This window comes from Pristiophorus japonicus, chromosome X (genome assembly GCF_044704955.1).
Source record: "Pristiophorus japonicus isolate sPriJap1 chromosome X, sPriJap1.hap1, whole genome shotgun sequence".
Classification (NCBI taxonomy): Eukaryota; Metazoa; Chordata; class Chondrichthyes; family Pristiophoridae; genus Pristiophorus; species Pristiophorus japonicus.
In genome coordinates this window covers 37,345,388-37,366,006 of record NC_092010.1, presented here as the reverse complement: position 1 = coordinate 37,366,006, position 20,619 = coordinate 37,345,388, and the positions used below count along the sequence as shown (strand labels likewise).

At 46.8% G+C, this 20,619-nt stretch overlaps 1 protein-coding gene across 1 annotated transcript in view; it reads left to right on the top strand.

Annotated features, from left to right (window-relative positions):
• LOC139240892 (arf-GAP with GTPase, ANK repeat and PH domain-containing protein 1-like) overlaps nucleotides 1-20,619 on the top strand; it is a 232,672-nt gene that overhangs the window by 110,690 nt on the left and 101,363 nt on the right. The window contains exon 2 of the mRNA XM_070869397.1: nucleotides 20,313-20,371. Within this exon, the coding sequence (XP_070725498.1) occupies nucleotides 20,313-20,371 (59 nt within the window). The remainder of the gene's footprint in view (nucleotides 1-20,312; nucleotides 20,372-20,619) is intronic.

Genomic DNA, 20,619 nt, shown 5'->3' with positions numbered 1-20,619 from the left:
AATTGCAAGTTGTTGTTGCACTGAGGAGCACTGTCACCTCATCCAAACCCGTGCGTTTGTTATCAACAGGCCCACGGTAAAATGAAAGCATCTTTGATTTTATTTCAGCAGCTACTCTCGATGATTACACCTTGGATTCAAAAAAGACTTGCATTTCTATAGCGCCTTTCACGAGCACCGGACGTCTCAAAGCGCTTTACAGCCAATGAAGTACAGCCAATGTTGTAATGTGGCAGCCAATTTGCGCACAGCAAGCTCCCACACACAGCAATGTGATAATGACCAGATCATCATCATCACAGACGGTCCCTTGAACAAAGATGACTTGCTTCCACGAGTTCACAGATGTTTCAATGAAGGACCCGATGTTCCAGTCCTGAACTCCAATTGAGGGGGTGGAAGATGCCTGTGCATGAATTTTCTTTAACGTGTGGTGACCGTTGCACACCAGCCACCAGATAATCTGTTTTTGTGATGTTGATTGAGGGATAAATATTGGACATGACACCAGGGATAACTCCCCTGCTCCTCTTCGAAATAATGCTATGGGATCTACACTTCAAAAAGTACTTCATTGGCTGTAAAGCGCTTTGGAATGTCTGGTGGTCGTGAAAGGCGCTATAGAAATCAAGTCTGTCTTTTTTAACTGCAATGCCGAACCTGCTCCCCCACTCACCCTGACAAAGCCCCCCTCTCTGGGAGTCTGTTACAGTTCTTCCTTCCTTGTTAAAGAAAGCAAATATTTGTTTTTAGGTCAACTCCATTCAAATTGATGGATGACTTCTGCAATTGGAGCAATTGCACAGAACACTGAGCCTGTATATTAAGCAGAACCCAGGCCATCGAAGGCAGGAGATTAATATCGGGCATCGTGCGCACTGAATGGATTTGGTTTTGTGTGTGGATTCTGTAGGTATTGTCCATTTTGAGGGAGCTAGGAGCACCCAATGTCCATATCAAACACTCCAAGTCAGGTATAGCTGAGGCTGAAAAAAAAAGACTTGCATTTATATAGCGCCTTTCACGACCACTAGACGTCTCAAAGCACTTTACAGCCAATGAAGTACTTTATGAAGTGTAGTCACTGTTGTAATGTGGGAAACACGGCAGTCAATTTGCGCACAGCAAGCTCCCACAAACTGCAATCTGATAATGACCAGATCATCTGTTTTTATTATGTTGATTAAGGGATAAATATTGATCCAGTACACTGGGGATACCTCCCCTGCTCTTCTTCAAAATAGTGCCGTGGGATCTTTTACATTCACCCGAGAGAGCAGGCGGGGCCTCGGTTTAATGTCTCAACTGAAAGATGGCACCTCCGACAGTGCAGCATTCCCTCAGCACTGCAACGGAGTATCCGCCTAGATTTATGTGCCCAAGTCTCTGGAGTGGGACTTGAACCCACGACCTTCTGACTTCGAGGCGAGTGTCCTGGATGCAGAGTACTGCTCCCCATAATCTGCCTCAACTTCAGAAGGGTGTCCCCCACTGCATCCAGGTTCTGGGGAGTTTTTGTTGTGCGCTGCCTGCCGTGAATCATTTCTAAGCCTTCATGACTCTGTCCTCCCATCGGCCTTGGCTAGACTGGGACTCCAGGTCCCAGTTAAAAGAATAGGATTCAACGGCACTGCCGTACTCCATTCCCCGAAGATTAGGAAATACAGTCACCGAGATCACTCATCGCATGCCCGCGTGATCGTGGAAGCTTTCGGATGTCGATTGATTTATACGCAATCCTTGTCTCTGTTCATAGTGCAATTGCTACCCACTTACAGTGAAAACACAAGCACTACATCCCATTGTCTGATACCTGAGGAGTTACAGAATGTCTCTCTCTGATCAGAGGGGTACTGCCAGTTGGAAAGAGCATAAATCTGTTCTACTGACTAAATCTCACGATTATGCTCTTCTTGGGGGTTGCGGGTCGAGACTTTCGGCACATATTTGCACATTTATCGCCCATCTGGGCTATAACTGCCGAGATTCAGTTTATCGCCCATTTTTGATGAGAAATGGAAACTACTGCCTGATTATCGCCCATTTAGCGCCGGCGGAACTTTCGGCACACAGGAATGAGCTGAATCGCCCGGCCTATTTTAAAAAAAATAATAAAATCTGACGTCATCACTCGTACAAGGCCCAGAATACTGTTTATAATGGAAACTAGCGGCCAAATATCGCCCAGATTATCGCCGAGCGTGACTTTCGACATTTCGCCCATATACCGCCCAAATGATCGCTCGCCCAAAAAGACGCTGAAGAAAAGCTGCACTCACCTGACCTTAACCCGGCACTATGGACAGCATTTTGTAAATCGGAGGAAGTTTAATAAAAAGGCTGCTTCAAGTTGATGGGAGCATTGAGTGATTTTCAGGGCGTTTTAGAATCTTGCCAATCATCTAATCACATTGTGGTCAATTGCGTTTGTTGAGGACAATTTAAGAATTTTGAAGCCAGATTAGGGCATTTATAGTGATGGGGCCTGTAATTTCTCAACCAGTATTGATGAATACTCACATGCTGCAGAATAGAGATGGGAGAAGGTTCACTGAAGGGCATTATGTGCCCAATCAAAGAGGTGGCAGACTGCTGGGGAGAAGGAGACCTTACATCCAACGCATTTACAGGGATAAGCGATCGTACCTGGACTTGTCTGATAAGACGTGTGGTAAAAGGCTGCGCTTCCGAAAGGAGGTCATCAGTGAGATGTGCCAGCTAATTAAGGGAGATCTGCCACCTACCAGCACCATCAGGACCGCACTGCCTGTTGAGGTTAAGGTTACTGCGGCACTTTCCTTCTATGCATCGGGTTCCTTTCAGGCCTCAGCTGGCGTAATTTGCCGCATCCCTCAGCACGCCACACATTGCTGCATTTGACAGGTGACCGAAGCCCTTTACGCTCGCAGGATGGACTTTATAAACTTCCCTATGACCAGGGAGGCACAGAGTGAGAGGACTTTGGGGTTCTCGAGAATAGCAAACTTCCCCAAGGTGCAGGGAGCCATAGACTGTATGCACATCGCCCTGCGAGCACCTTTACAGGATGCAGAGGTTTACTGTAACTGAAAGGGATTTCACTCGCTGAATGTGCAGCTCGTCGTTGACCACAAGCAAATAATCATGGCAGTAAATGCAAATTTTCCAGGGAGCATCCATGATATGCACATCTTGCGTGAGGGTATTGTCTCTGACCTGTTTAAGAGTCAGCCACAAGGTCACGGTTGGATGCTGGGGGATAAAGGATATGGCCTTGCCAGCTGGCTCATGACCCCCTGCGAAAGATTCAGACAGAAGCTGAGAAGCGCTACAACGAAAGCCATATAGCCACACGCAATATCGTCAAAAAGACAATTGGAGTGCTGATTCAGATGCCTGGACCACTCAGGAGGCAACCTACAATACCACCCTGAGCAGGTCACTGAGTTCATTGTGGTGTGCTGCATGTTGCATTACCTAGCTATCAGGAGAGGACAACAATTGCCAGGTGGGACTGCCGGTCCACCTCAGGAGGAGGGGGAGGACAAGGACGATGACCTCGGGAGGACAATCAGCCTGGCGATGAAACCAAGCGACACTGGAAAAGCCCTGTGGTAGTTACGCAGCTGCAAGACTGTTGCGTTAGCAGCTCATAAATGAATGCTATGCGTGAAGTTACGTTGGTTACAGTTGTGTTACGTTTCATCCTTACCTGGACATTGTTTGCAACCCTTGTATTGATGTTTAACCGTACGTTATTAGAAGACACTGTACAACAATTGTAAAGTTCAATAACATTTTTTAATAATTTAACAACTGATATAAAAAATGTTTTAAACAAACTATAACACCCATCTCCCCACCCCCAACAGTCAACAAAATTTTTCACCCAACAATAAATTTTCAATAACGATAACAGTACAAAAACATCCTCCCACCACCCCCAACATTCAACTCATTTTTAATAACAACAAGAACAGTCAAAAATTTTAATTAAAATAGATTAACGCCCCCCCCCCCCCCCCCCACTTGCGGCCATGCTTCCCTCCTCTATCTCTCATCCCCCCCTCATCATAACCCCCCCACCCTCCCCTTTCCCACCTACGCTCCCCCTTCTCGTAACGTCTTGCAGCAGGGCACCTCGAGCGCTGCTGCGTGGGGGTGGGGGGGAGGTGGGGGGGGGGGCGGGTGGTGTGGTGATGTTGGCGGATTCAATTCAGCAGGCCCAGGAGCAGACATTTGCGAAGAAACGTCTTTCGAGTCAGAAGCAACGGCTTCCTCCTGACTTGCATCTGTCGAAGTTGTTGGTGGTACGGCACCTTGGGGTGCAGTGCCCTATCCCGAAACCATCGCCTGCCGCATGTTGCTGCAACAGTCTGCCCCATGTCCTCGGAGATTCACGCAGACAGTGTGGCAATGTTGCCGGGCAACCCACCAATTGCTTGGAGGAGCTCTCGACCAATGTCGACGCTCGCCCGCGACAGAGACACCATGTCCTGGTTCACATCTGCCCGTCGCAGCGCGTGCCTCCCTCGCCGACCCAACCTTGGCGGGGTCGGCGTGGGCCTTGGACCACTCGGAGAGCCCTGCTGCAAGCCGCTTGGCCCCACTACTTCATCCGTTGAGGATGACGTGGCGGGAGGTACTGCAGACTCCTCATCCGGCTCATCATCCTCCTCGGTTGTATCTTCTTCCCCCGTGATCAGCACGACCTGCAGCAATTGGGGTGATGCTCCAGGGGCATCCCGTTGCGTCTGGCGAGCTGGAAAACATAATTGAGGTTAGTCGAAGAGAAGGGGAGACATGAGAATGATTGCGCTGCGCAGGCATATGTACGAGGAGCAACACTACTGCAATAAATGTGAACGAGACACGTTTCATATAATTAATGAGAGTACAGAAGCTGCATGCATAACATTACATCATTCATATATGATAACCAAATGGCATTAAATTACTTTAATTTACCACTGGTTTACACATTACTCACGTGGCGCAACAACAGGATCTGCACCACCACGGGTGGCAGAACGATTATGCGCCCCTACAAGGGCTGAGACACGCTCCTCCAGGTCAGTTAACTGAAAAAGATCTGCAGGCCCTCCTCCGGTCCGCCTGCACTCCGCCCGATTCTTAAATATCTGCAAACGTGACAAGAGCACGGAATAAGCTCATTGCCTCGCTACTACTACGGAAACACACAGATATTGTAATCCACAATTAGTCCTCGCACATACTATTCATTGTTAATGTTATATGCTAATACGGTTTGTATGTAATTGAGGCATGGTTAGAACATCTACGTTCCGAGTAGAAATTTAATAAGATCGTGGTTAGGAACTAATGCGTGACATCAACCCCCTCGCATACAATCCCCAGGAAAGGCCCCATCCACGGGCCGTGCCATTTGCCGCTTGAGGGGAGGGAGCCGTTATTGCATCGATGGAGGTCCCCGAGGGGGGGAAATCAGAACCGCTGGTGAGCTCGGCAATGACCGGACCATGAGAGGAGGGGGCACACTGTCCCTGGGCTGTGCTCGGAGACCTCCGTGTAGCCGGAGCTAATGTCCCAAGTGTCCCAGGGCAGACATTGAGCCAGGGCAGCTCTTCCCCCCCCCCCCCCCCCAGTCCAGGCTGGGTCACTGTGTGATTGACAGCAGCCGGAGAGACTCACGCAGTCTGGGTAAAGTTGAGCGGCCCTCTCGCTGCTCAGTCATGCCCCCATCCACCAACCTAACCAAAAAGGTGACGGTGCCCAAGTTAAAGAGTTGTTCACAGCACACAAGCAACGATATAATTTAATAATTCTCCTAAACTAAAGTGGTAGAAATGCTGAGTGTTTGCGGTCTGTCTGTTTCCAGTCATTCCTTTGATCCCAATTTTCGATCAAAGCTTTTAAATAATAATTAATACTGTCGATTCAGTTTAAGGCATCAGCCAGATTACGAATGCATATTTGCACGGAATGGTTCCTGGGATATCCGCCCTCCCAGGGTCAGAGTCCTGGGCCCCGTCCTCCCAGGGTCAGAGTCCTGGGGGCGCAGGTTCCGACCCCAGTCCAAATCTTAACGGGGATGCTACCCATGGTTACCCAGCTTAATTACGATCCGGCAGATTTACATTCTAATTAATGAGTCAGTGCATCATTACAATTATAAATTTAACCATTTAATACTTACTCTTGCAGATGCCACCAGACTGTTCCAGCACTTGCGGCACTGGTTTGGCTCTCTCACGTCGTGGGCTGCTGAAGTTACCATTTCGGCAATGTCTGCCCATATTCGCTGGTATATCCGGGGTGGGGGGGGGGGGGTTCCCACCCCACCCCACCCCACCCCGGGTTAATTGGCCCCACCGAGTCTCCACCTCGTGGACCAGAGCTTCGTTGGCTTCATCAGAAAAGGCTTTCGCCCTCCTCCCTGCAACCTCCGCAACATTCTCTCCTGACTCCTTGTGTTCCATCTCCATTGCCCCGACACAACCTTCCTTCTCTCTCTCCCTCCCTTTGTCTTCTGAGCATGCGCAGATGACCCCTGACCTCCCGAATTGCGGGAAAAGCTATTTGACTGGAAAAAAAACACGCATGCGCAGAACGGCCGTTGCTATGGACAGCAGCCTTGCACGACTGAATACATCGCTATCGCCCATTTCACATTGCTACGGCTATCACCCAAATTAAAAAGGCGAAACTAGCAGTTTTTAAAATGGACAATATTCCTGAAAAATCCTGAAAAATAAAACAACCACTAACGCCGGCAATATCACTCGTTTTTGGGCGATAGTGATAATAATGGAAAGTCTAGCCCAAGGGTTTGGCCACAGGTAATAACCTTGGGATTGTGAACCTGTTTCTCAAGGAATAATTAATTTCAAGACAGGTTTATATCATTCAGGCACTGACGCCCTGCTGCAATAAAGTTCCACAGGTACAGGCCTCGCCATTCTTTGTGTCAGCCGTGGCTCAGTGGGCAGCACTCTCGCCTCTGAGTCAGAAGGTTGTGGGTTCAAATTCCACTCTAGGGACTTGAGCACAAAAATCTAGGCTGACACTCCAGTGCAGTGCTGAGTGACTGCTGCACTGTCGGAGGGGAGGTACTGAGGGAGTGCCGCACTGTGGGAGGGTCCAGTACTGAGGGAGCGCCGCACTGTCGGAGGTGCCGTCTTTCGGATGAGACATTAAACCGAGGCCCCGTCTGCTCCCTCAGGTGGACGTAAAAGATCCCATGGCACTATTTCGATGAAGAGCAGAATGTTTTCCCGGTGTCCTGGCCAATATTTATCTCTCAATCAACATCACTAAAACAAATTATCTGGTCATTTATCACATTGCTGTTTGTGGGAGCTTGCAGTGCACAAATTGGCTGCCTCGTTTCCTACATTACAACAGTGACTGCACTTCCTGAGCCTGATCCTGTGCTTATCTGAAGCAAATACGCAGATGCACATTCCGGCATAGAAACATAGAAACATAGTAAATAGGTGCAGGAGTAGGCCATTCGGCCCTTCGAGCCTGCACCACCATTCGATAAGATCATGGCTGATCATTCCCTCAGTACCCCTTTCCTGCTTTCTCTCCATACCCCTTGATCCCTTGAGCCGTAAGGGCCACATCTAACACCCTCTTGAATATATCCAATGAACTGGCATCAACAACTCTCTGCGGCAGGGAATTCCACAGGTTAACAACTCTCTGAGTGAAGAAGTTTCTCCTCATCTCAGCCCTAAATGACCTACCCCTGATCCTAAGAATGTGACCCCTGGTTCTGGACTTTCCCAACATCGGGAACAATCTACCAGCATCTAACCTGTCCTGTCCCATCAGAATCTTGTATGTTTCTATGAGATCCCCTCTCATCCTTCTAAACTCCAATGTATAAAGGCCCAGTTGATCCAGTCTCTCCTCATATGTCAGTCCGGCCATCCTGGGAATCAGTCTGGTGATCCTTCGCTGCACTCCCTCAATAGCAAGAACGTCCTTCCTCAGATTAGGAGACCAAAATTTAACACAATATTCCAGGTGAGGCCTCACCAAGACCCTGCACAACTGCAGTAAGACCTCCTTGCTCCTATACTCAAATCCCCGAGCTATGAAGGCCAACATACCATTTGCCTTCTTTACCGCCTGCGACATCTGTATACCAACTTTCAATGACTGATGAACCATGACACCCAGGTCTCGTTGCACCTCCCCTTTTCCTAATCTGCCACCATTCAGATAATATTCTGTCTTCGTGTTTTTGCCCCCAAAGTGGATAACCTCACATTTATCCACATTATACTGCATCTGCCATGCATTTGCCCACTCACCTAACCTGTCTAAGTCACCCTGCAGCCTCTTGGCGTCCCCCTCACAGCTCTCACTGCCATCCAGTTTAGTGTCATCTGCAAACTTGGAGATATTACACTCAATTCCTTCATCTAAATCATTGATGTATATTGGAAAGAGCTGGGGTCCCAGCACTGAGCCCTGCAGCACCCCACTAGTCACTGCCTGCCATTCTGAAAAGGACCTGTTTATCCCAACTCTCTGCTTCCTGTCTGCCAACCAGTTCTCTATCCACGTCAGTGTATTACCCCCAATACCATGTGCTTTGATTTTGCACACCAATCTCTTGTGTGGGACCTTGTCAAAAGCCTTTTGAAAGTCCAAATACACCACATCCACTGGTTCTCCCTTGTCCACTCTGCTAGTTACATCCTCAAAAAATTCCAGAAGATTTGTCGAGCATGATTTCCCCTTTCATAAATCCATGCTTACTTGGACCGATCCTGTCACTGCTTTCCAAATGCGCTGCAATTTCATCCTTAATAATTGATTCCAACATTTTCCCCACCACTGATGTCAGACTAACCAGTCGATAATTACCTGCTTTCTCTCTCCCTCCCTTTTTAAAAAAGTGTTGTTACATTAGCTACCCTCCAGTCCATAGGAACTGATCCAGAGTTGATAGACTGTTGGAAAATGATCACCAATGCATCCACTATTTCTAGGGCCACTTCCTTGAGTACTCTGGGATGCAGACTATCAGGCCCCGGGGATTTATCGGCCTTCAATCCCATCAATTTCCCTAACACAATTTCCTGCCTAATAAGGATATCCTTCAGTTCCTCCTTCTCACTAGACCCTCGGTCCCCTAGTACTTTCGGAAGGTTATTTGTGTCTTCCTTTGTGAAGACAGAACCAAAGTATTTGTTCAATTGGTCTGCCATTTCTTTGTTCCCCATTATAAATTCACCTGAATCCGACTACGTTTGTCTTCACTAATCTTTTTCTCTTCACAGATCGAAAGAAGTTTTGCAGTCAGTTTTTATGTTCCTGGCAAGCTGCTTCTCGTACTCTCTTTTCCCCCTCTTAATTAAACCCTTTGTCCTCCTCTGCTGAATTCTAAATTTCTCCCAGTCCCCAGGTTTGCTGCTTTTTCTGGCCAATTTATATACCTCTTCCTTGGATTTAACACTATCCTTAATTTCCCTTGTTAGCCACGGTTGAGCCACCTTCCCAGTTTTATTTTTACTCCAGACAGGGATGTACAATTACATAACATAAGAACATAAGAATTAGGAACAGGAGTAGGCTATCTAACCCCTCGAGCCTGCTCCGGCATTCAAAAAGATCATGGCTGATCTGGCCGTGGACTCAGCTCCACTTACCCGCCCGCTCCCCATAACCCTTAATTCCCTTATTGGTTAAAAATCTATCTATCTGTGACTTGAATACATTCAATGAACTAGCCTCAACTGCTTCCTTGGGCAGAGAATTCCACAGATTCACAACCCTCTGGGAGAAGAAATTCCTTCTCAACTCGGTTTTAAATTGTCTCCCCCGTATTTTGAGGCTGTGCCCCCTAGTTCTAGTCTCCCCGACCAGTGGAAACAACCTCTCTGCCTCTATCTTGTCTATCCCTTTCATTATTTTAAATGTTTCTATAAGATCACCCCTCATCCTTCTGAACTCCAACGAGTAAAAACCCAGTTTACTTAATCTATCATCATTTCCGGAATCAGCCTAGTGAATCGTCTCTGTACCCCCTCCAAAGCTAGTATATCCTTCCTTAAGTAAGGTGACCAAAACTGCACGCAGTACTCCAGGTGCGGCCTCACCAATACCCTGTACAGTTGCAGCAGGACCTCCCTGCTTTTGTACTCCATCCCTCTCGCAATGAAGGCCAACATTCCATTCGCCTTCCTGATTTCCTGCTGCACCTGCAAACTAACTTTTTGGGATTCATGCACAAGGATCCCCAGGTCCCTCTGCACCGCAGCATGTTGTAATTTCTCCCCATTCAAATAATATTCCCTTTTACTGTTTTTTTTCCCAAGGTGGATGACCTCACATTTTCCGACATTGTATTCCATCTGCCAAATCTTAGCCCATTCGCTTAACCTATCTAAATCTCTTTGCAGCCTCTCTGAGTCCTCTACACAACCCGCTTTCCCACTAATCTTTGTGTCATCTGCAAATTTTGTTACACTACACTCTGTCCCCTCTTCCAGGTCATCTATGTATATTGTAAACAGTTGTGGTCCCAGTACCGATCCCTGTGGCACACCACTAACCACCGATTTCCAACCCGAAAAGGACCCATTTATCCCGACTCTCTGCTTTCTGTTAGCCAGCCAATTCTCGATCCATGCTAATACATTTCCTCTGACTCCGCGTACCTTTATCTTCTGCAATAACCTTTTGTGTGGCACCTTATCGAATGCCTTTTGGAAATCTAAATACACCACATCCATCGGTACATCTCTATCCACCATGCTCGTTATATCCTCAAAGAATTCCAGTAAATTAGTTAAACATGATTTCCCTTTCATGAATCCATGTTGCGTCTGCTTGATTGCACTATTCCTATCCAGATGTCCCGCTATTTCTTAATGATAGCTTCAAGCATTTTCCCCACTACAGATGTTAAACTAACCGGCCTATAGTTACCTGCCTTTTGCCTGCCCCCTTTTTTAAACAGAGGCGTTACATTAGCTGCTTTCAAATCCGCTGGTACTTCCCCAGAGTCCAGAGAATTTTGGTAGATTATAACGAATGTATCTGCTATAACTTCCGCCATCTCTTTTAATACCCTGGGATGCATTTCATCAGGACCAGGGGACTTGTCTACCTTGAGTCCCATTAGCCTGTCCAGCACTACCTCTCTAGTGATAGTGATTGTCTCAAGGTCCTCCCTTCCCACATTCCCGTGACCAGCAATTTTTGGCATGGTTTTTGTGTCTTCCACTGTGAAGATCGAAGCAAAATAATTGTTTAAGGTCTCAGCCATTTCCACATTTCCCATTATTAAATCCCCCTTCTCATCTTCTAAGGGACCAACATTTACTTTAGTCACTCTCTTCCGTTTTATATATCGGTAAAAGCTTTTACTATCTGTTTTTATGTTTTGCGCAAGTTTACTTTCGTAATCTATCTTTCCTTTCTTTATTGCTTTCTTAGTCATTCTTTGCTGTCGTTTAAAATTTTCCCAATCTTCTAGTTTCCCACTAACCTTGGCCACCTTATACGCATTGGTTTTTAATTTGATACTCTCCTTTATTTCCTTGGTTATCCACGGCTGGTTGTCCCTTCTCTTACCACCCTTCTTTTTCACTGGAATATATTTTTGTTGAGCATTATGAAAGAGCTCCTTAAAAGTCCTCCACTGTTCCTCAATTGTGCCACCGTTTAGTCTGTGTTCCCAGTCTACTTTAGCTAACTCTGCCCTCATCCCACTGTAGTCCCCTTTGTTTAAGCATAGTATGCTCGTTTGAGACACTACTTCCTCACCCTCAATCTATATTACAAATTCAACCATACTGTGATCACTCATTCCGAGAGGATCTTTTACAAGGAGATCGTTTATTATTCCTGTCTCATTACACAGGACCAGATCTAAGATAGCTTGCTCCCTTGTAGGTTCTGTTACATACTGTTCTAAGAAACAATCCCGTATGCATTCTATGAATTCCTCCTCCAGGCTACCCCGTGCGATTTGATTTGACCAATCGATATGTAGGTTAAAATCCCCCATGATTACTGCCGTTCCTTTTTCACATGCCTCAATTATTCCCTTGTTTATTGTCCGCCCCACCATGAAGTTATTATTTGGGGGCCTATAAACTACGCCCCCAGTGACTTTTTCCCCTTCCTAATCTCCACCCACAATAATTCAACATTTTGTTCATTCGAGCCAATATCATCTCTCACAACTGCCCTGATATCATCCTTTATTAACAGAGCTACCCCACCTCCTTTCCCTTCTTGCCTATCCTACCGAATTGTCAGATACCCCTGTATGTTTAATTCCCAGTCTTGGGCACCCTGCAACCACGTTTCTGTAATGGCCACCAAATCATACCCATTTGTAATGATTTGTGCCGTCAACTCATTTACTTTATTTCGAATGCTGCGTGCGTTTAGGTAGAGTGTTTTAATCCTAGTTTTTAAACCATGATTTTTAGTTTTGACCCCTCCTGCAGCCCCCTTATATTCATATATATCGTCTCTTCCTATCACCTGGTGGTTTACACTTACCCTAGTGCTACTCTGCTCTGTTGCTTCCTGCCTTTTGCATTCTTTCTTGGGGTCCTGTTCATCTGCGCTCTCACCCACTCTAACTAGCCCTGCGCACTCCTGGGTTCCGAATACTCCTCGCATTGAGGCACCGAGCTTTCAGGCTTGCCTTTTTATTACACTTTGACCCTTTAGAATTTTGCTGTACATTGGCCCTTTTTGTTCTTTTGCCTTGGGTTTCTCTGCCCTCCACTTTTACTCATCTCCTTTCTGTCTTTTGCTTCTGTCTCCATTGCTGAAGTTCATCCATGTGATCTTTAAATGTTTGCCATTGCCTATCCACCGTCAACCCTTTAAGTATCATTTGCCAGTCTATTCTAGCCAATTCATGCCTCAAACCATCGAAGTTACCTTTCCTTAAGTTCAGGACCCTAGTTTCTGAATTAACTGTGTCACTCTCCATCCTAATAAAGAATTCTACCATGTTATGGTCACTCTTCCCCAAGGGGTCTTGCACAACAAGATTGCTAATTAGTCCTTTCTCATTACACATCACCCAGTCTAGGATGGCCACCTCCCTGGTTGGTTCCATAGAAACATAGAAAATACGTGCAAGAGTAGGCCATTCGGCCCTTCGAGTCTGCACCGCCACTCAACAAGACCATGGCTGATCACCCACCCCAGCACCTCCCCCCCACGCTCCCTCCACACCCCCCGACCCCCCCAGCCGCAAGGACCACATCCAACTCCCTCCCGAACACATCCAATGAACTGGCATCAACAACTCTCCGCGGCAGGGAACCCCACAGGCCAACAACTCCCCGAGTGAAGAAGTCTCTCCCAATTCCAGCCCCAAACAGCCCCCCCCCCCCGCCATCCCAAGAGCGTGCCACCCCCCGACCTCTGGACCCACCCAACACTGGGAACACTCCCCCTGCACCCAACCTGCCCTGTCCCATCAGAATCCTTCCCAAATGCCGAACACCCCCCGGATGTCGAGCCCCCAGCCCCGGCCACCCCGGAGCCAGGCCCCGCGATGCCAACCACACCACAGCCACCAACCGCCATCTGCGCAGTCAACCCGTCCACCCCACTTTGAACACTCCCCGCACCGAGGCACAGAGCCCCCAGGCCCGCCCCTCCAACACACTTCGCCCCCCCAGACCTTCGCTGCAATGTGGCCCCTCCTGTCCCCCGCCCTGGGTTTCTCCGCCCCCCCACCTCCACCATTTTCCCCTCCATCCCCCGCCCCCGTCTCCCCTCATCTTCCCTCTGCCTCCCCGCACAGGCTCCCATCTTGGGGGCGGTAATCTTCTGGAGCTGGGAATTTTAGCCCCCAGCGTGGAAGTCCTGCTCCTGCCTCAGAATTGGCCTTACCACCCCTCAATGGAAGCGGAGTGCAATTTCCCACACTGGGGCACGACTGGATGCTCCTGTGACAGTTTGAACTGGTGCTCTCCACTCTCCCATCCTGTGACAGTTGGAACTGGTGCTCTCCACTCTCTGTCCTGTGACAGTGGGAACTTGACATATTGGTCTAGAAAACCATCCCTAATACACTCCAGGAAATCCTCCTCCACCGCATTGCTACCAGTTTGGTTAGCCCAATCAATATGTAGATTAAAGTCACCCATGATAACTGCTATACCTTTATTGCATGCATCCCTTATTTCTTGTTTGATGCTGTCTCCAACCTCACTACTACCGTTTGGTGGTCTGTACACAACTCCCACTAGCGTTTTCTGCCCCTTGGTATTCCGCAGCTCCACCCATACCGATTCCACATCATCCAAGCTAATCTCCTTTCTTACTATTGCATTAATTTCCTCTTTAACCAGCAATGCCACCCCGCCTCCTTTTCCTTTCTGTCTATCCTTCCTAAATGTTGAATACCCCTGGATGTTGTGTTCCCAGCCTTGGTCACCCTGGAGCCATGTCTCCATGATGCCAATTACATCATACCCGATAACTGCTATCTGAGCAGTTAATTCGTCCACCTTATTCCGAATACTCCTCGCATTGAGGCTTGTCTTTCTAACACACTTTTCCCCTTTAGAATTTTGCTGTAATGTGGTCCTTTTTGCTTTTTGCCTTAAGTTTCTTTGCCCTCCACTTTTACTTTTCTTCTTTCTATCTTTTGCTTCTGCCCCCATTCTACTTCCCTCTGTCTCCCTGCATAGGTTCCCATCCCCCTGCCGTATTAGTTTAACTCCTCCTCAACAGCACTAGCAAACACTCCGCCTGGGACATTGGTTCCGGTCCTGCCCAAGTGCAGACCGTCCGGTTTGTACTGCTCCCACCTCCCCCAGAACCGGTTCCAATGTCCCAGGAATTTGAATCCCTCTCTGCTGCACCACTCCTCAAGCCATGTATTCATCTGAGCTATCCTACGATCCTGTAGAAGTCGCTGGGTGGGAATCAGGAGCAGGGAACTGGGCAGTGCACGTTTTTTTAATATTCGTGGCAATTGTGATTTTTGCTCTTTATTAAAAAACAATCTAGGACTGCATTGAAATGAAAAGACGACTATGATATAACTTCTCAGAAAGTCGGTTCCAACATGTGCAACCAAGCACGAAAGGCTGAGCCTATTGGTTGCTTCTTGGCAACACACGGCATCTGCTCTGATGTTTAATTTAGGTACCAATCATTCTAAGTGCCTGTTTCCTCCAGGAGCAGAGGGCGAGAGTGCAAAATTAAGCTAACAGGCCTGCCAGTGAATTAATATCCACTCAGCATATCAGCATTGGCCTCTGCACAGGTTGACACTCAATGGGTGCTGTCCTTTTTGGTTTGAGGTAATGAATGTAAAGGAGAAGGTAATTCGCTCTGTAATAGGCACAGAAGAGAAGCTGTTCGCACTGCAGCAAAGTGGTTCAAGCTAAGTAAAGCTTTTGCAATTTATAACAAACGATGATAAAACAGAGTACAGCAATAATATGTACTCATATTTTAAAACATTCTTGTGGCCTGCACACTTGTAAAGATTGAGGTCAGACCAAGCTAGTAGCTATCGTTTGGATACCAGTCACTGCCTGTGCTGTTCATAAGAACATAAGAATTAGGAGCAGGAGTCGGCCATTCAACCCCTCGAGCCTGCTCCGTCATTCAATAGGATCATGGCTGATCTTCTACCTCAACTCTACCTTCCTGCACTATCCCCATATCCCTCGATTCCCTTCATATCCAAAATTCTATCGATCTCTGTCTTGAATATACTCAAAGACTGAGCCTCCACAGCCCTCTGGGGTAGAGAATTCCAAAGATTCACCACCCTCTGAGTGAAGAAGTTTCTCCTCATCTCAGTCCTAAATGGTCGACTCCTTATTCTGAGAGGGTGACCCCTGGTTCTAGACTCCCCAGCCCGAGGAAACATCCTCCCTGCATCTAACCTGTCAAGCCCTGTAAGAATTCTGTATGTTTCAATGAGATCACCTCTCATTCTTCTAAACGCTAGAGAATATAGCCTAGTCTACGCAATATGTTCTCTTTGTACGTGAACACAGACCGGGGGAAGTTTCCTCTGCGCTCTTCCTGGTGAGAAAAAGGAAAGGCAGGTCCATGGAATCAGTTGGATTTTGCTACTTGTACAACACCGAGGAAACCCTCTGCTTGGTTACTCATCCTGTCAAAATATTTGCATCAAGATGTTTGAGTCCTGGCAGTCGCATGGGCTGAGATCTCGGTAAGTAGTGTGTGCTGAGTTTCTGTTGCAGGGGATATATATATCTCGACTGGAGTTTGAACCAGCCAGCACTGCACAATTCCACTTCTAAATGACATCTTTATCTCGCTCTTCACCCATGCGCAATGGAGTGGCGACTTCTACACGGATGCAGCTTGAGATTCAGATTTTGGTTATTGTCTGAGGAATAGCCACTCCAGTTCCAGCTCAACAGACATGGCCACTCTCACACCAACTATCTTCAGAGTTGACTCCTATTAGTGCTCGCTGACCTACATTGGCTTCCGGTTAAGCAACGCCGCAATTTCAAAATTCTTGTTTACAAATCCCTCCATGGCCTCACCCCTCCCTATCTCTGTAGTCTCCTCCAGCCTCACACTCCCCTGAGATGTCTGCACTCCTCAAATCCTGCCCTCTTGACCATCTCTGATTATAACTGCTCAACCATTAGTGGCCGTGCCTTCAATTGCCTGGGCCCTAAGCTCTGGAACTCCCTCCCTAAACCCCTCTATCTCTCTTTCCTTCTTTAAGACGCTCCTAAAAACTAACCTCTTTGACTAGGCTTTTGGTCATCTGCCGTAATTTCTCCTTGGGTGGCTCAGTGTCAGATTTATTGTTTTGTTTTATAACACTCCTGTGAAGCACCTTGGGACGTTTTACTACGTTAAAGGCGCTATATAAATACAAGTTGTTGTTGTAGTAAGCATGTGGCGTCTGACATCACTTGGAAATGGCGGTGGCGGTTACCCACGCTCCTTTGTGTAGGCGAAACTGCCCTATAAATCTTAACAGGTCAACGTATCTCTTGACCTCTCGCAGGGCCGTTGGGGAGCACGTGTCCAAAATGTGTAGTTTGCAATTGTAATGTATGCTCAAAGGTTTGTAGAGCTGTTATATTGTGATTGGCTTAGCCAGTCACATGATGTTCACAAGACTCAATAAAAGTCTTGGCCAGTTGGGTTTGGGGGATCCACGATGGGGCAGGTGGTTGTGAGCCTGGTGGATGAACTGGTAATGTGTAGTGTGATTGTTAAACCTTTGCTAGTAAACCAACTCGTTCTTGATAGCAAATGTGTTGCTATGAATCCTTAAGCAAAGAACCCATGAGGCAAATACATTACAGCGATTTCCACACTGTGTCGCGCTCGAACTCATTGTGAAGTTAATCTGCAGAATGACGTTTTCAATCGGACCTTGTTTTCACACAGGGAGTGGTTGAGGCGAATAGTATCGATGCATTTAAGGGGAGGCTAGATAAACATATGAGGGAGAAGGGAATAGAGGGTTATGCTGATAGATTTAGATGAGGAAAAACAGGAGGAGGCTCGAGTGGAGCATAAACGCCGGCATGGACTGGTTGGGCCGAATGGCCTGTTTCTGTGCCGTATATCCTGTGTATGTAAAGTGAGGCAGGGAAGAATGAAAGAAAACGAAGAAGGATTTAAGGATAAATTCACCACTCCTATGCTCCGAGCAGGGAGTCATTCTCCAGGATAGGGGGCTCATCCCTTTAAATACAGCTCCTGACAAGAGCAGGAGCCCTGACTGCTTTTAATTTATCCCCTGCCTAACCAGGGGGCAATTTTAGCATCACTCCCATACTCTTAGCTAAGGTCAGCAAATAGGGCACTGAGTCTCACCGTTGGAATGACGATTACATAGCATTTGCCGCACACAAACAGGCCAATCGGCCCAACTGGTTGGTGCCGGTGTTTATGCTCCACACCAGCCTCCTCCCACCCCTCTTCATCTCATCCCATCACCATAACCTTCCGTGGCTTTCTTCCTCATGTGTTTATCCAGCTTCCCCTTAAATGCATCGATACTATTCGCTTCAACTGCTCTCTGAGCGAGTTCCACATTCTAACCGCTCTCTGAGTCAAGAAGTTTCTTCTGAATTCCCCTTTGGATTTATGAGTGACTATCTAATATTTCTGGCCCCCCGAGTTCTGGTCTCCCCACAAGTGGAACCATCTTCTCTATGTCTTCATAATCCCAACCCAACGAGTTTCACTTTCCTAGCTCTTGTTATCATCTCAACCCCTCCACACGAGTGTCTTCTCACACTGCAAACTTGTGATATGTTATAAAGTTCATCAAAATTGGTTTTATAGTTTTTTTAAAAAAACCCACTGCAATATCAAAATTAAATAATTAAAACGCGAATTTACATATATGAATTTTTAATGAACAAACATTATTTTCAAATTAGCCGGTTTAAATAAGATGCCTTGTGTCACCTTGGGGCATTGCTCATTCCTGCTCTGTACCATTGACTGAGCCTCGCATTCAAATTCCAGCCAATATCCCCACAGATGCTGAGGTAATTGTCTAAACCAGGTTCCTTATTGCTGCACAAAGCAATAATGTTTTGTTTAAACATTTGAATAATTCTTGATTTAATTGATCAGTAAGTTATTGAATCCTAGAAGGATACAGCACAGAAGGAGGCCATTCGGCCCATCATGCCTTTGGTACAGCTATCCACTTAATCGAACTCCCCCCGCTCTTTCCCCATAGCCCTGTTCATTTTTTCCCTTCAAGTATTGATCCAATTCTCTTTTTAGAAAGTTACCACCCTTTCAACAATTGCATTCCCGATCACCATAACTCACTGCGTAAAAAATATTTTCCTCATGTCGCCTCTGGTTCTTTTGCCAAACACCTTAAATTTGTGTCCTCTGGTTACCGACCCTTCTGCCACTGGAAACCGTTTCTCTTTACTTACTCTATCAAAACCATTCATGATTTTGAACCCCTCTAGCAAATCTCCTCTGCTCCAACGAGAACAATCCCAGCTTCTCCAATCTATCCACGTAACTGATGTCCCTCATCCCTGGAACTATTTTCGTCAATCTCCCTCTGCACCCTCTCTAAGGCCTTGACATCCATCCTAAAGTGTGGTGCCCAAAATTGGCCACAATACTCTAGTTGGGGCCTAACCAGTATGCAGTGGAGTATTTAAAATAAACACTCAACACCAGTTCTGGATTCGACGATTCAAGTAGTCTTTATTTTGCACCGGTGGGGAGCTTGCCTGCTGGTTTATCTGTAGCCAGGCTTCTCCAATGATACAAAGTTCCAAGCAATCTTTTATACACTTAATGATGTATGTCAGCCTCATTCACGGCCCCCCTAGGCCATTTAATTGGCCCAAAGCCCAAATGCACAATTTGACTAATTCCCTTTCGCGTCACACACGTTGGAAAAACTCCATCTGGTCACTTTTGACCCCTTGCCTTATTTGACTGCCTCTCTGGGCCTCCTGTGGTCCAACAGTTTGGCTATTTGTAGTTGTCCTCTGGTTACACAGCTTGTAAAGTTGGCTGCTACAAAAGCCCTTTTTAGTTCCGAGATCCATTCTTAATCCTTTAATTATAACAGAGCTCGAAAGCCCCACTTCAGTGTTTTATAAAGGTTTAGCATAACTTCCTTACTCTATTCCTCTATTAATAAAGCCAAGGATCCCATGTGCCTTATTAACAGCCTTTCAACCTGTCCTGCCATCTTTCCTCATTCTTCTCACCAAAATGTAATACTTCACACTTCTCTGCGTTAGATTTCATCTGCCACATGTCTGCCCATTTCACCAGTCTATGTCCTCCTGAATCTGTTCCTAGTCTCCTCATTGTTTACTACATTTCCAATGTTCATATCATCTGCAAATGTTGAAATGATGCCCCGTATACCCAAGTTCAGGTCATTAATATATATCAGAAAGAGCAGTGGTCCTAATACTGACCCCTGGGAAACACCACTGTCTCTAAATGTTTCTCAACCACCGATGTTGGGCTGACTGATGTGTCATTGCTGGGTTTATCCCCCGCCCCTTTTTCGAACAAGGGTGTAACATTTGCAATATTCCAGTCCTCTGGCACCACCCCCATATCCAAGGAGGGTGGGAAGATTGTGGCCAGAGCCTCTTCAATTTCCACCCTGCTTTCAGTAACCTAGGATACATCCCATTCGGACCAGGTGACCATTCTACTTTGAGGACTGCCAACCAGTCAAGTACATCCTTGCTATTTATTTTTATCCTATGACCTCGGGGAGATAGCCTGTGTGAGCAACTAGTGGGTAGACTTTTCAGGCTGCATGTTATGTCAAAACTTTTTCACAGCTAACCACTTCCTTTCTTTTCTTTTCTCAGAGGCCTTTGTGAACAGTCAGGAGTGGACGCTAAGCCGCTCAGTCCCAGAGCTCCGGTTGGTAAGTTTGCCTCATTTGTTGCTTCTCAATCACAAGACCGGCAGCCGCCATTTTGGCTGTTACCGTGGTAACTGGTATCTGCTGTGAAACAGAGTGTAATAAATACAGAGTAAGAAATGGCTGATTGAGCAGTACCTGTACAACCTTATGGCTCGAAGAGTTCATGCGGCATCTATAAAAACACGAGGGCAAAGCTTGGGCACTTTGCACAATCATCCAAATGGCAGGAACTCTTTTAACCTTGAACA